Genomic DNA, 14,371 nt, shown 5'->3' with positions numbered 1-14,371 from the left:
AATATCCCCCTCGGTCCCGTGACCATGAAAACCATAAAAAACAAATACAATCAATAATAACGGAAACAAAATTTAAATTTTCTGCAACTGAAGTATTTTTCGTGAAAAGACGAGGTGATTAGATCAAATTTGATATGTCGTTCATTACAATCGGTCCAGTAGTTCAAAAGTTATGAATTTTTGAAAACAGTCATTTTAGGAAAAAAAAATAAAGAGTGATTTTTCGAACCACCCTGAAACAGAAATGGTCACCCTAACGAAAAAATAAAAAAATACGGGTCTAATTGTTTGCTATAAAGAACAAATCTACCACTTTTTACGAAAATCTGAGAACCACTGTATCGGTTTGGCATGAAATTACTGTATCAAAGTAGTTATGCTTGTTAGGTTTTACCAAGGTGGGCATCGAGTCGAGTTCATTCCATGGGCTGTATTAAACCCATGGAATGACCCCCATAAAAACTCGACTCGAAAAAATGATTGTTTTTTTGTATGTTCAGCATCGCTATATTGCTGAAATAAACCTGTTTTCTTGTGGAAAACGTCAAACGTGGAAAGAAACTTCATTCAATACTTTATCGGCTTATCAGCAACCTTCTGATACTTTGTAAGCTTTGCTGATGGTTGGCAATATCCGAGCAAGCTTGCTTTTCGAACCATGTTCTGAAATTGATGTGACCTTGGAGTTGTTCTTTGCTGCTCGCATGATTTGGGTATCCGTTTTACGGTTCCTGCCAAAGAGCGCAAGGTTTCTGGTTGTTGAGTCAACGGTGGTAATTTGAATTTGCCACCTGCACAATCCAATCCTGGTTTCTTAATAAAGCTTTAGCGTGTGGGAATATTGGCAACACGCCATGCAAATTTTTCCTTTTTTTTAAAAAAATGTTTGTTGCACGTGTACTGACACGTAATTGCGCCGTATACTGTAAATAAAACACATAAATATTGCAGAAAGTATAAGAAATTTATATTTGAGCGGATGAGACCATGCAAAAGGCACAGTTTAGCGCCATTTTTTCGAACATTTCGGTTAATATCTAAACAATGACCCGTTTAATATGGTTCTCGAAGACTTCAGTCGTTGCTGATTTAACCGTATAGACGAGAGTCCTCACGTAAACCCACAAAAAATAGTCTTGAGATGTCAACAATCCCAGTCGGATAATTTACAGGTCCAAAACGAAAGAAATGTCGTTGCCATCAACCGATAGCGGGCTCCATTGACAGTATAACATGTGGTTGCTTATTACATCAAATTTAGTAACTTTGTTTGTTGACGTATCCGTCCAACCAGAAAGGATCCTTTCCACTGTACACCAAAAAATTTACGCTGTAGCAAATAATTCAACTTCAGTTCTCGAACAAACTGTATTTAAAATGATGAACACAAAAATACAAAGTATGTATCCAGAACGAATTGTTCAAGAGGTTTTCCGATACCTGGTTGAATCGAAACAGCTGAAACTGGTTGAATCATGGTTCAACCACAGAACAATACACAAGTCAGCCATATGTCACAATTTTTTCCTTATGTCAATGCATGCACTGCATCGAAAACGTTATTCCTTTTTGTGTTATAAGTCTTCAATCTATAAAACTGATAATTTTTAGTCTTGAAAAAGGTCAATTACACGATCAAAATCAACTCTCTCGTAGTGCATCAACAGTTATCTTCTTATCCAAATAGTTAAAATTGAATTGAAGATAATGAATGATTCATATAATCTAACATTCTAGCGGTAAAAATATTCTACAGATGTTTCTACTGTCTCCAGTACATCACCAACGTTCTCGGCACAAAGATCCCCTTGTTATACATTCTACTGCTGCTGTATATGTTATTGTGAGATGAAAACTTGTTTTTGGAAAAAAAATTCATCTCACAATAATGCTGAGTTTCTTTAATGTTTTGAATATGAAAAAACTATCAGTGTCAAAATTAGAACAATTTGAAAATATTGCTCAGGAAGACTTGTTGATGTTAATTATCAACTTAATTGTCTTGTTCTACATCGCAAACCAATATGAGATTGAATAATGTTTACAAACTATGACAGGGATTTGTTTTCAACTGTTCAATTTATTCATGAATGTGTAATAATTCTTATTTATTCATACAATAATACAATTTATAACAAAAAATGTAACCAACCCTATCAACACGCCGCAAATTACCTAACCCCCCGAGGCACCAGAACACGGTACACTTTTACCGCTTCATTACATGGAGATGAAAGTATAAATTACACTTCAAACAAGGGCTTGAAATATTAATAGGTTAAATGGTGTAATAAATATCCGGTAGCCGGAAATCCGGTGTGGTCAAACTACTGCTGTGATGGGCGCACACACCGTGGCCGGCTCTGGCTGGTGGTCAGTTTTCGGTTCCTGTCGTTCCGTCGGCTGGTCCGCTCTGTCTCTATCTCTTGCAGGATCGCAGGATGAGCATCGCACGGCGTAACAATTTCAGTCTTTTATGGGTTAGTAGTGGATGGGTTGGATGCGGCCATCCTTGTACTAGCTACCGTGCTACATCCTTAGCTTAGAGCGGTCATGTTCCAGGACGCGTAATGAAGTGTGAATCATTGTTGCTATCTTATTCGGGATGTTCTCTAGGGGTGTAACGGCGTCTGGGCAACGTTTAGTCCGATGCATCGGGTAGCGAACTCGAATGCACACGTGCAATGTGCATGCAATACCGTCCACCGTTCGCAGGCCCATGCAGACGACAGCAATACCGGGACAAGATTGAGAAATTAATTAAGTTTTGTAGATTGCAAACGTTCAGCCACTACTGTTTGCAACTTTTAACCCACGGATGTTTTATGGACCTGCTTGGAAAAAAAAATTTGCATAAAACGACAAAATTTAGCAATTATTACATCAAGAGTTTCGAGAGCGATAAGCATCCAGCATCCATGATCACATCCAAAGCATCCTCTCTGTTACTGCCACATCGAAGTATGTCACATCGGAATCCCAAAACATAGCGAAGCTTATGTATATTCGTGAGCTGAACGACGTTCAGTCAGTCGGAAAGAGCGCGAAATTTGAATTTAAAATATTTTGAAGGTCAAACAGCTCGCGATTTTTTTTGTTTCGTTCCGTTCGCTCCACGCCACCACCACCAACAAAGCTTTTCGTTCGTGAATTTGGCTGGGTTTGATTAATGTGTCGTCTTTGTTTTTATTAGCTTTCAGTCCCCCGCTGTAGTCGCTTTTGGAAACGGCCTGAGTGAGCCTGTGTGTGTGTGCACGTTTATTTATTTTTCATATTTCTTTTCTGGCTGTCGCATGGCAGCGCGAATCAGAAATTAGGACACAATGCTATGGTGTGTCTTTCTGCAAAGTGTGCAAGATGAATTGCCGGCTATTAAAGTTCAAAATTGCGAATTAGATGAATTTAACGACCGACCGCGCGTGTGTGTGAGTCGTGTTTCCATTGTTTTGATATGGGGACAATTTCGCTGGATGCTACATGGCCATAGTTGGGTTCTGCTTCAGTTGATGTGTTGGTGACGTTTGACGTTTTGGTAGTTCTTGCATCGGGTTTCAAGTTCTTGAATCATTCGGTGAGCTTCTATCGTGAATTTGTTATTAATCTATTCTAACAGAAATTTGCATTTCCAATCGACAGTGAATGCAGAAGACGAACTAAGTCATAATCATTTCCAGGTCAATTTCATGGAACTCCCATGCCCCGCTCATCTACCATTACCTACCAGCAATCCAAGCTGATTTGATAGCAGAAAGTTTGACAAATTAATATATTTTTTAAAATTATGATTAATTACGCTTAATTACAAAATATACAGATCGGACTCGTTTATATACCGTTTGAAAGAAAAAAATATTGTTTGTAATGTTTCAAATATATCTTATTTCAAGAAAAAATCTAACATTTCAACGGTAAGGTAAAATGCAGTTGGCTATTATAAGAAAAGTGGTGTCAAAATAGTAATTTTTGAAGATTTTGTTGACTTCTCACCAGGAATTGTTTATAACGACATTACAACGGAATTGAGAAAGATAGAAGTTAGGTATCAAAGGACAAATTGTTGCTTGATAGAAACAATCAAGTTTATTTCGAATTTTCGGGTTTAAATGAATGATATCACCTTTAGATCCACTATCTTTAAGTTTTTCACTTCTAAAATATATATATAAAATATAAAAATATAAAAATGGATTTCTATCTGTCTGTCTGTCAGATTCATATGGGCTTGGAAACTACTGAACCGATCAACATGAAAATTGGTATGTATGGGTTTTTGGGGAAGGTTATCGTGATAGTTTGACAACCCTCCTCCCTGTCTAAGGTGGGGGGGGGGTTGTGCTGTCATAAAATGAAACTCAAATTTCTGCATCACTCGAGAATTAATCAAGCAAATGGAACCAAATTTGGCATATGGAGGTTTTAGGGTGCAATAAATGTTTCTATTGTGGTTAGACTCTCCACTCCCTCTCTAAGGGGGGGCTGCCACACAAATGAAACTCAAATTTCTGCATTACTCGAGAATTAATCAAGCAAATGGAACCAAATTTGGCATGTGGAGGTTTTAGGGTGCAATAAATGTTTCTATGATGGTTAGACTCTCCACCCCCTCTCTAAGGGGGGCTGCCATACAAATGAAACTAAAATTTCTGCATTACTCGAGAATTAATCAAGCAAATGGAACCAAATTTGGCATGTGGAGGTTTTAGGGTGCAATAAATGTTTCTATGATGGTTAGACTCTCCACCCCCTCTCTAAAGTGGGGCTGCCATACAAATGAAACTCAAATTTCTGCATTACTCGAGAATTAATCAAGTAAATGGAACCAAATTTGGCATGTGGAGGTTTTAGGGTGCAATAAATGATTCTATGGTGGTTAGATACTCCTCCCCCTCTCTAAGGGGGGGTTGCCATACAAATGAAACACAAATTTCATCGAGAACTAATCAAGCACAATTTGGGATGTGAGGGTTTTTGGGTATGAGAAATGTTTCTATGATGGTATGACACCCGTCCAAACACGACAATTGAAAATTTTCGGAAAACTCTGAAGGAAAAAGGAGAAAATTGGGAAAATTAAATTCCCATATGTTCTACAATTACATAGTGACAAGTGCTGTTAGTCCATTTGATGTTTGCGCTAGCGAAATTGATCTTTGTTCGAAACTGGAAATGGATTTTAATGTGATGAAACGCACTCCTATATCTTCTTCTATCTATACCAAAAAAAGGATCGCCGGATGTGTTGATAACAGCAAAACTCGAGGAAGGAATTGTCCGATTTAGGGCTGTCTATATTCTATCATGTTTTCTGTATAAAACATTCATTCCATGTAACGGAGAAACATGTTATTTGCAAGTGGTTGAAAAATCTTGAATGAGAATTGTGTCTGAAAATCTGACAGAAAATCTGATATTATAATGATGAGTTTTGTTAGAAATACTAGGAATTTTATAGTAAAAGGTGCTCATAGTAAGAAAACGTCAATGTTTGAAGGTGTTGATAACAAAAAACCAATTTTGGTCGGAACGATGTTTGCCGGGTCAGCTAGTGTTATATAAATCCACTAATTTAGATGTTTCACAGCTATATGCTGTACTAAATTGTTCCATCTTTCAAAAGGAAGCAATGTCAGAAAGGTGTTTTTTGACTTTAAGGGGAAGGATCATTTTTTTTCGTTTTTTATTCAAGAAACGAAAAATATATGTTTAAAAAACAAATATATTTTGTTTTTTGGCTCGATTATATACAGTGAAAAGAAATCGCAGACTGTACATAATCGAGCCCGCCCTGTATACAATTTTCACTCTTAAATTGTATTCAACGATTCTTGAGATGTCTTTTCACTGTAAAATAACATGGGAACACCATATTTTGAAAATGGCCTCCGCGGCTCTTTTTGCAAATCTTCATTATTTGTTGAAAATTCTTCAGAGTATAAATTATCTGAGAACGGTCAGCATAGACCTTACATAGCATATCCCCAAAGAAAGAAATCAAAAAAAGTTTAATTGTAGAACCTAGACCTCCTGATGACTCCTCTGTGTGGTCTGTAGCGCTATCCTTATGGATAGAAAAGATCGTTCGCATTTAGGTTCTCGAATTTCGACCACAAGAAAGAATTTGCATTTTCGAAATATCGCGTCACATTGAATATAATGGAATATTCAGGCTGCATCAATCAAAAACAAGACCGATATCCATCCATGTTTTCCAAAGTCTAGAACATACGAAACTTTTAGGGATCGATCGGCTAATTCCTGTGTTAATTGGACCTAATTGCCAGATAACCCAAACCAGTAGTCAAAATTTGTTGCAAAATAGCTATGGAGATGGTGAGTAAAGGAGTTTATGGCAACTCGTAAACAAAAATTGCTGTGGATGAGTGACTGATTCAAACAGATATAAAATAGTTTGACTTTGGAATTATTTAACGAATGAAAAAAAAAAATTTAGACATGACCTAAGAGAAGGGCTTCCCACCCTCGAACGACCGTCGCTGGGAAACTTCTGCTTTAGGCCTTTCCTCATCACGTTCAACCTTCTCGGCTCACGAAAATTTTTGGAAATAGTAAATGTGCCGAAGATGCTTCATCACAGATCTATGTTCCTATAGATGATAAAGATGATGATGATGATGTATTCGATTATAAAGGTTTTAAACTCGCTGAATAAATAAATAACAATCAATAAACAGGTGATTGAGTGATTGAGTTACAGGACAATACATGATCAGCTCGATGAACGCGAGATCAACCCTTGACTTTTCAATCACTTGTTTTAAACTCGCTGAATAAATAAATAACAATCAATAAACAAGTGATTGAGTGATTGAGTTACAGGACAATACATGATCAGCTCGATGAACGCGAGATCAACCCTTGACTTTTCAATCACTTGTTCTACACTACCTGGTATAACTATTTTGACAGTTTTGAATCCAACATTACACCAGTTTTTCAAAGGCAAATCTACTGTCATATTGTTCTAGGTTAAGATCATTAATTTTTTTCCTTCTTGCTAGCATTAGTTTCTTATGTTACTTATGTACCATATTTCCTGCTTTTGTTTATGGTACCTGTTAAATGACACTTTATGTTATATGATTTTTCACTTAAGGACGTGCATTCACGAATCGTCACTCAATAATGAACTTCCCGTTTTTCATGTTGCACCTTATCCACTCTGGCGCAATACATTCTGACAATTATATACCGGTAAATTGTATTTTTAAAGAAAATGCTTTTCATATCATCTAATTTTATTTTATCGTCTTTTGGAGCAATAATACTATTCTTTCAACTTTCATGGTCAAAAATGACATGAATGGCCAGAATGATTTATCGATGAGCTGGTGCATTATAATGGTGCAAAATCCGAATGTTATACTTCCACAGACCTGGACGTTTGCAATGAATTTTCTCTCTAAAACTCTCTCTGGTAGGATGGTAGGTTGGTGGGATCATTCCTGGACAGACCACGTAGAGCATACCTTACGAAGCGTTTCTAAACACGTTCGATGCGCTGATTATCTACAGCGTGAAATGGGGCCCAGACTTGTACTGCGTATTCCAAGATGCTGCTGAAAAATGCACAGTACAACGACTTCAGAGCGTAAATGTCATCGAAATGAGCTGTGTTGCGTCCAGGGTTGCCAATAACATTTTTGAAAAAACTAGAAGATTGCTCTTAAAAAAACTGGAAGAAAACTGGATCCTGTAAAACATTTTTATTTTAAGATGACCGGCTATGATTTATCTAAATTAATTTTTTACCAATTTCAATGCTTGAGAAATAGAATGCTTCGTGTAGTATTTGTATGTAGTTCATAAAACTGTAACTGTAATTACTGTGAAACAATATTTGAGGGACAGTTTTATTTGGGCAAAACTTAAGAGTTTCGTATTTATCGCTTCATAAAATCCATGAAATCGCTGATAGAAGAGCGTAGCAAAACTGCGTATAGTTCGATACCTCAAAAAGGTACGGATCAGCATGAGATACGAGGTAAAATACCAAAAAAAAATACCATAAACAACTCAATAGTGTTATTTAAATACTCAAATAACCACAAACAACGTTGCTCAAGTATTACTTTGGTATTATCAAGATTTGGTATTGAGAAGCTATTTCTCTCATTGTTTTTTTGGTTTTATTCATTGCTAATTTACATCTTATATTAGGCTTGCACAAACCAAATTTCGGTATCAAGATCAAGATGAGGGACCCTTAAATATTTCCCCTAGCTCGAAAAAGTACTTTTGAAAAAATATGCAATGCTTTCTTGAAAAATATGTATGCTTTCTTGAAAAAAATATACACTACGGTTCACATGCATTAGCTATTTAGGTGAGTTTGTTTGCATTAATTAAATTAATTATATTTAGAACTAAAATTCCTTTGAGTGACTATGAGAAACTAATATCCATTTGTTGTAAACAGAAGCAAGGTTTTATATTCATATCATTTAAAGTCAACTTTATGACCTTCTGAACTTTATGACCTTCTGAACTTCAGAATGTTTTGGAGGATCTATAACATCTGATGTCAAATCTTCTTCTTCTTCTTCAATGGCACTAACGTTCCTAGAGGAACTTCGCCGTCTCAGCCTATTTTATTAGTATTACTTGCGTCATTATTTATTAGTACTTAATTGAGATTTCTATGCCAAATAACACGCCTTGAATGCATTCTGAATGGCAAGCTCTAGAATAGGCGTGATCACAGTGCAAGTCGGAGGAAATTTCTTTGACGAAAAATTCCCCCGACCAGAACGGGAATCGAACCCGAACACCCGGCATGTTAGTTATGACGCTAACCACTCGGCCACGGGAGCACACATGTTAAATCTAGGCTGTTAAATAAAATAAACAATTGAGTGGTACCCTGTTTTTAAAGTAGTTTGATAAGTTTCCACCATTCGGGAAAGCTCTTCGTTTTGGAATTTTCGACAAAACACCGACGGATTGAACAAAATGGAAAGAACCGAATTACAACCTCGCCAGAGATCGATCCAAGGTCGAATGATAAATGTCAGAAAATAAAATTACATAAGGAATAGGAAGAGGGAGGGACAGATAATATTTATCATTGTAAATTTATTTTACAAAAAATGAATAAAACTAGGACACACATATGAAAAACTGGATAAAACTGGACGATATTCCAGAAAACTGGAAGATTTTAGAGTTCAACTGGATTACTGGATCGAAGAAAAAAAACTGGAAGAATCCAGTTTAAACTGGAACATTGGCAACGCTGGTTGCGTCTCAGAAATCCAACCATCACGTTCGCTCTCGAAATTGTGACCGAGACGTGCTCATGGAAGCGCAGCTTGCTGTCAAGGAGAACTCCTAGATCCATGATTCGATTGACTCTTTCCAAAGGTGAGAGATGCAGCAGGTATCCGTATAGATTCGGGGAGCGAGAGCGCGTAAATGTTACGGCCTTGCATTTTACAGCGTTTGTATGCATTCCATTTTCCTGGCACAAATTGTTCGTTAATTGGTCGATGTCAGCTCCTTGACTTCAAAATCAAATCGATTATCTCTTTTCCCGGCCATCTTTGAATGCCTTATATTATTCATACGCCCCCGTGTTTACGACATAGTTGAGTCACCAAATGTATTTAGGCGAACCAGCCCAGGAGGCTGAAAGCCTCTCAAATAAAGAATTTAAAAAAAAAACGGTACAAGAAATTTTGTTTGCAACACAACATTTTACATAATATGTTGAACCAATAAAATTATCCATATCTAAAATCGCAGACCAAAACAGAAGTTAACTTGTTCTTAATGTCCTTGTAAACAAACTAAATGACAGATCGCGTTCAAAATTAATATGAAGACTACTGACAGTAGTACAAACTTGAAAAAAAAAATGTTTGTCAGCTCTCACCCACAGACAAAATAAATTGGCTGGGGTAAATTTTCATGCAATAATTCATTACAACTTTCGACTATGGATATCTAAACACGATCGAATTGCTTGCCCTTTTCGCGAAGCTATTACTTCTTCGGTTGTTTTTAAGAGGCATTAAAAGGCAGTTGTTGTATAGATGCTGGGTCCAAAAACTACCAATACAAAATCGTTATATGTGAGAGCGCGAGATTGAGGCATCTTTTTATATTCATATCAATTTAGAATTCTACGCCACTTCTTATTAGCCAAATATCTTAGTAATATAGCAAACAAACAAGCGCCGCTGGATCATTTTTCACATAACATTATTCCTAAATGTTACACACCTCGTATTACAGCACTATGCGTCTATGAGCGCTTAAATAAATAAAATTACGGGTTGACCGCATGTTATCAACCTCCCATGATTTTCATATTGTTTCAACCGACTGCTGTGAATCACAACAAGAATTTTGCGCACTTCTGTTGCAGATTTTCTTTTTAAATACATTAATATAGTAAAACATTGAGCTTCTATGATCCCGAGCAAATATAATTGAGATTTTCTATCTTCTCCCATAAACCTTATCGATAGATAAGTTAGATCCCTGTAAAAGAATAAGGGCCTGATTCTCGAATACACTACGAATACACTTCACGGTGGAAACGGTATGAAACGTTTCCGCGATGACAACGGTACAGTGTCGACATCTGGATACGAGATTAGTTTCCCACTAAACTTATCATTATAATCTTCAGATGAAATTTTTGTTATTATATCACATGAAGAAAACAAAGTTCTCCACTCATATTAAATACCAGTTTGATACGAAGAAGTTAATTTTCATTAATGATTTTTTATTTGAAAAGTGCTCATTCTGCCTGAAAACTCATTATCTTTGACACTTCACTAACTCGTAAAACGTAGTTCAATGGCGTGCCGTTTATTTCGTTCCCACCGTGAAGTGTATTCGAGAATCAGGCCCTAAATCTAAAGAAGATCCAAAAACGTTATCACATATTTGCGAAGCATGTTTTCTGGTTCTCTAGTGATATTGTTTATCTTTTTACACAGCGGATCCATATAAATTCAATTGTTTCATTTCGGATAATGTTTACCTTTAAGGACAAAATGAATTTGAGTCCAGAGAGATAATAGAATTTGACGACTGACACTATCACTTCTACTATATGTTAAAACGAAAGTTTTGTTTTAAAGTCGTTTGATAAAATATTATGAAATGTGATAAACAAAATCGTGCAACCACATAATGAAACCGAAAGCAACGAACAGATGGAAAAAAGACGGGGTTTGCAATAATCATCTTATGTTAGACAAAAAATAAACGTCAAAAGATTATGGTGTACGCCTTATTATTTAATTGAAAGGTTCCTTCAAATGTTTTTTAGAACAAAAGTAAGTAGTGCAAAGATGACACGAAAAGTTTGTTGAAAATCTAATGCAATTCAACCACCCCCTTATATGGGATCCAGTCAACGGGAGAATCCCATGTTATCTTCCGAGACGACCGAAGCAGTTCTCTTCAAAATCATGTTGATTTACATTCGTTCCTTCTGACCAACAAAGCAGCAAAGCAACAGAAGCCACCTGTCTAATGCTGACACCCACTTGTCTGGCGCTATCATCTTACGGAATGTTCCTTCCTGGTACACCCACACACACACGCCGTATGCACAAAATACAAGTACAACATTGCCCTGGCTTTTTCAAGATAAAGTCATCGGATGAAAGTCGGTGCCAAGTGGGGGCAGCAGCAAGTTGACAAAAATCAGTGCGAAGTGAGGCTAAACTGTGTGTTTACATTGCTGGTTTCGAAAATGAAGAGTGTCATATGCAAACAACCATCATCAGAATCACTACCCACCCCCGTCCCCTTCCGACTGTCAGACTCACAGTCATGAAACTGCTGGCTGCTCTGTCGCATATGAGTTCTTGTTCTTGTTCACCAACTCTCAGCCGGTTATCCTCATCCGGGTAACCGCAATCTTTGGTAACAAATGTTTCCGGGGCCCATTTTCTTGTCGTCTTCTTGCAGACAATTGTCGTGGTCGAAAAAGTATATATTTAATTTGTTACCACCTGTATGTTGGATCCAGCTTTCTGTGCAAGTCGATGAAAGTTTCGTGGCAACCACCAGCCAGCTCTTTGGGTGAAAATCTTACGAAATGCCAGCAGGGGTAGGCTGAGCCCTTTACAAAAAAAAACGTGACAAGAGCATCTTCCGCCACAAAAGACTGTGCATTTGCATGGAGAGTGTCGAAAAATCCTAGAAGGCGAACGTTCCTTTTTTTCAGCACTTACCCCCAAATTGGTAACCGCAAGCTAATAGTTTTATCTCTCTTTTGTTTTTTTTTTATCTCTACAGGAACAGCACTGACACTGGAACAATGGACCAGCAATATTGTCTACGCTGGAATAACCACCAATCCAATTTGACAACCGTGCTCACAACCCTGCTGCAAGATGAGAAACTGTGTGATGTCACTCTGGCCTGCGATAAAGGAATCGTCAAAGTAAGTGTTATTTGTTTGTAAATCGTTGGCAAAAAGACATATTTTGAGCTTAGAATCTTTAGAAGCCTAATCATAAAGATTCTTCACTTGATCGAAAGTCGAGACAACGTGTTTAAGTTTTTCAAGGACATCAGTCGATTATTTTTACTGAAATTTGAACGATTTATAACTTTTATAACTTATATCGTAATGCATCGAAATCCGAACATTTTAGCGCTTACGATGGTAACTTCGACTACTGAAAAATGTTGACATATCATAGCATGAGAAATTACCGTTCATATATTTAGAATCAGTAGGCTTTCATGTATGTTATGAATCACAGAATTCCACAAAACCATGTTATATTTGTTCAAAATTTATAAATTTCTCCATTGTGCCGTGAATTTGAAATCCGGACACTTTCTTATTCATAACTAGCTGACCCGGCAAGCTTCGTCCCGCCCAAAATTTGTTTTTTGTTATCAATACCTTCAAACATTCACGTTTTCTTACTAAGCGGAAGTTCATGAGTCCAATCGCAGAACTGTTCGTTGATTGATCTTCTAATCGACCCGGTTGAATTTACCTTTTACTAAAAAAAGCCTAGTACTTCTACTAAAACTCATCATTATAATATCATATTATTTTCAAACACAATTCTCGTTCAAGATTTTTCAACCACTTGCAAATAACATGTTTCTCCGTTACATGGAATAAATGTTTGATAAGGAAAATATGATAGAAAAAAGACAGACCCCTCCCCTCTTCTCCCCTTATAGAGGGAGAGGAGTGTCTAATCACCGTAGAGACGTTTCGTGCCCCCTAAAATCTTCACATGCCAAATTTGGCTCCATTTGCGTGATTAGTTTTCGAGTTATGCAGAAATTTGTGTTTCATTTGTATGCCCTTTAGAGAGGGGGGTGGGTTGTCTAACCACCATGGAAACATTTATTGCACCCTAAAACCTCCATATGCCTAATTTGCTTATATTTGCTTGATAAATTCTCGAGTAATGTAGAAATTTGTGTTTCATTTGTATGGCAGCCCTCTCTAAGAGAAGGGGGAGGAGTATCTAATCACCATAGAATAATTTATTGGATCCTAAAACCTCCAGATGCCTAATTTGGTTGCATTTGCTTGATTAATTCTCGAGTAAAGCAGAAACTGGTGTTTCATTTGTATGGCAGCCCCCCTTTAGAGAGGGGGTGGATGTCTAACCACCATAGAAACATTTATTGCATCCTAAAACCTTCACGTGCCAAATTTGGTTTCGTTTGCTTGAATAATTCTCGAGTAATGTAGAAATTTGTGTTTCATTTGTATGGCAGCCCCCCTTTAGAGAGGAGGGCGGAGTGTCTAACCACCATAGAAACATTTATTGCACCCTAAAACTTTCAAATGCCAAATTTCGTTTCATTTGCTTGATTAATTCTCGAGTAATGCATAAATTTGTGTTTCGTTTGTATGGAGGAGGGTTCTCAAACTATCATGAAAATCTTCCCCGGCCCCAAAAACCCCCACATATCAATTTTCATGTCGATGGGTTCAGTAGTTTCCGAGTCCATAAGAATCAGACAGACAAACAGAAATCCATTTTTATATATTATATATAGATTTCAATTCTGGACACTTGCTTTTTAATTCCGTACACTCTTATACAACTCCTTCAATAAGAAATTTTAGGGTGGTCTCCGTAGCCACATTGGTTGCGCGTTCGCTTAGCAAGCGATCGATCGTGAGTTCAAAACTCAGGGCCCTCATTGACCATCTTTGTGTTATTACAGAATAAGTACGTCCACGTAACAATCATCAGCGATGGAGATCGATCCACGGTCGAAATAAGATCGATTCATCCATACAACTGCTCTGCTCTGCAAGACACATGGGGCTGCTGTTCTATAAATAACTCAAAAATGATCAATCAACTGTCTCCGCTGTCCGGTCTAACTGGATAATGGA

General features: G+C 37.1%; 1 protein-coding gene across 13 annotated transcripts in view; it reads left to right on the top strand.

Moving 5' to 3' along the window:
• LOC129761847 (sex determination protein fruitless) overlaps positions 1-14,371 on the top strand; it is a 717,406-nt gene that overhangs the window by 566,878 nt on the left and 136,157 nt on the right. For all 13 annotated transcript variants that reach the window (XM_055759649.1, XM_055759651.1, XM_055759652.1 and 10 more), the window contains one exon: positions 12,283-12,430. In XM_055759649.1, the coding sequence (XP_055615624.1) occupies positions 12,283-12,430 (148 nt within the window). The remainder of the gene's footprint in view (positions 1-12,282; positions 12,431-14,371) is intronic.

Source organism: Toxorhynchites rutilus, chromosome 1 (assembly GCF_029784135.1).
Source record: "Toxorhynchites rutilus septentrionalis strain SRP chromosome 1, ASM2978413v1, whole genome shotgun sequence".
NCBI classification, from domain to species: domain Eukaryota; kingdom Metazoa; phylum Arthropoda; class Insecta; order Diptera; family Culicidae; genus Toxorhynchites; species Toxorhynchites rutilus.
Note: the sequence above shows the minus strand (reverse complement) of the source record. Positions and strands in the feature narration are given on the sequence as shown.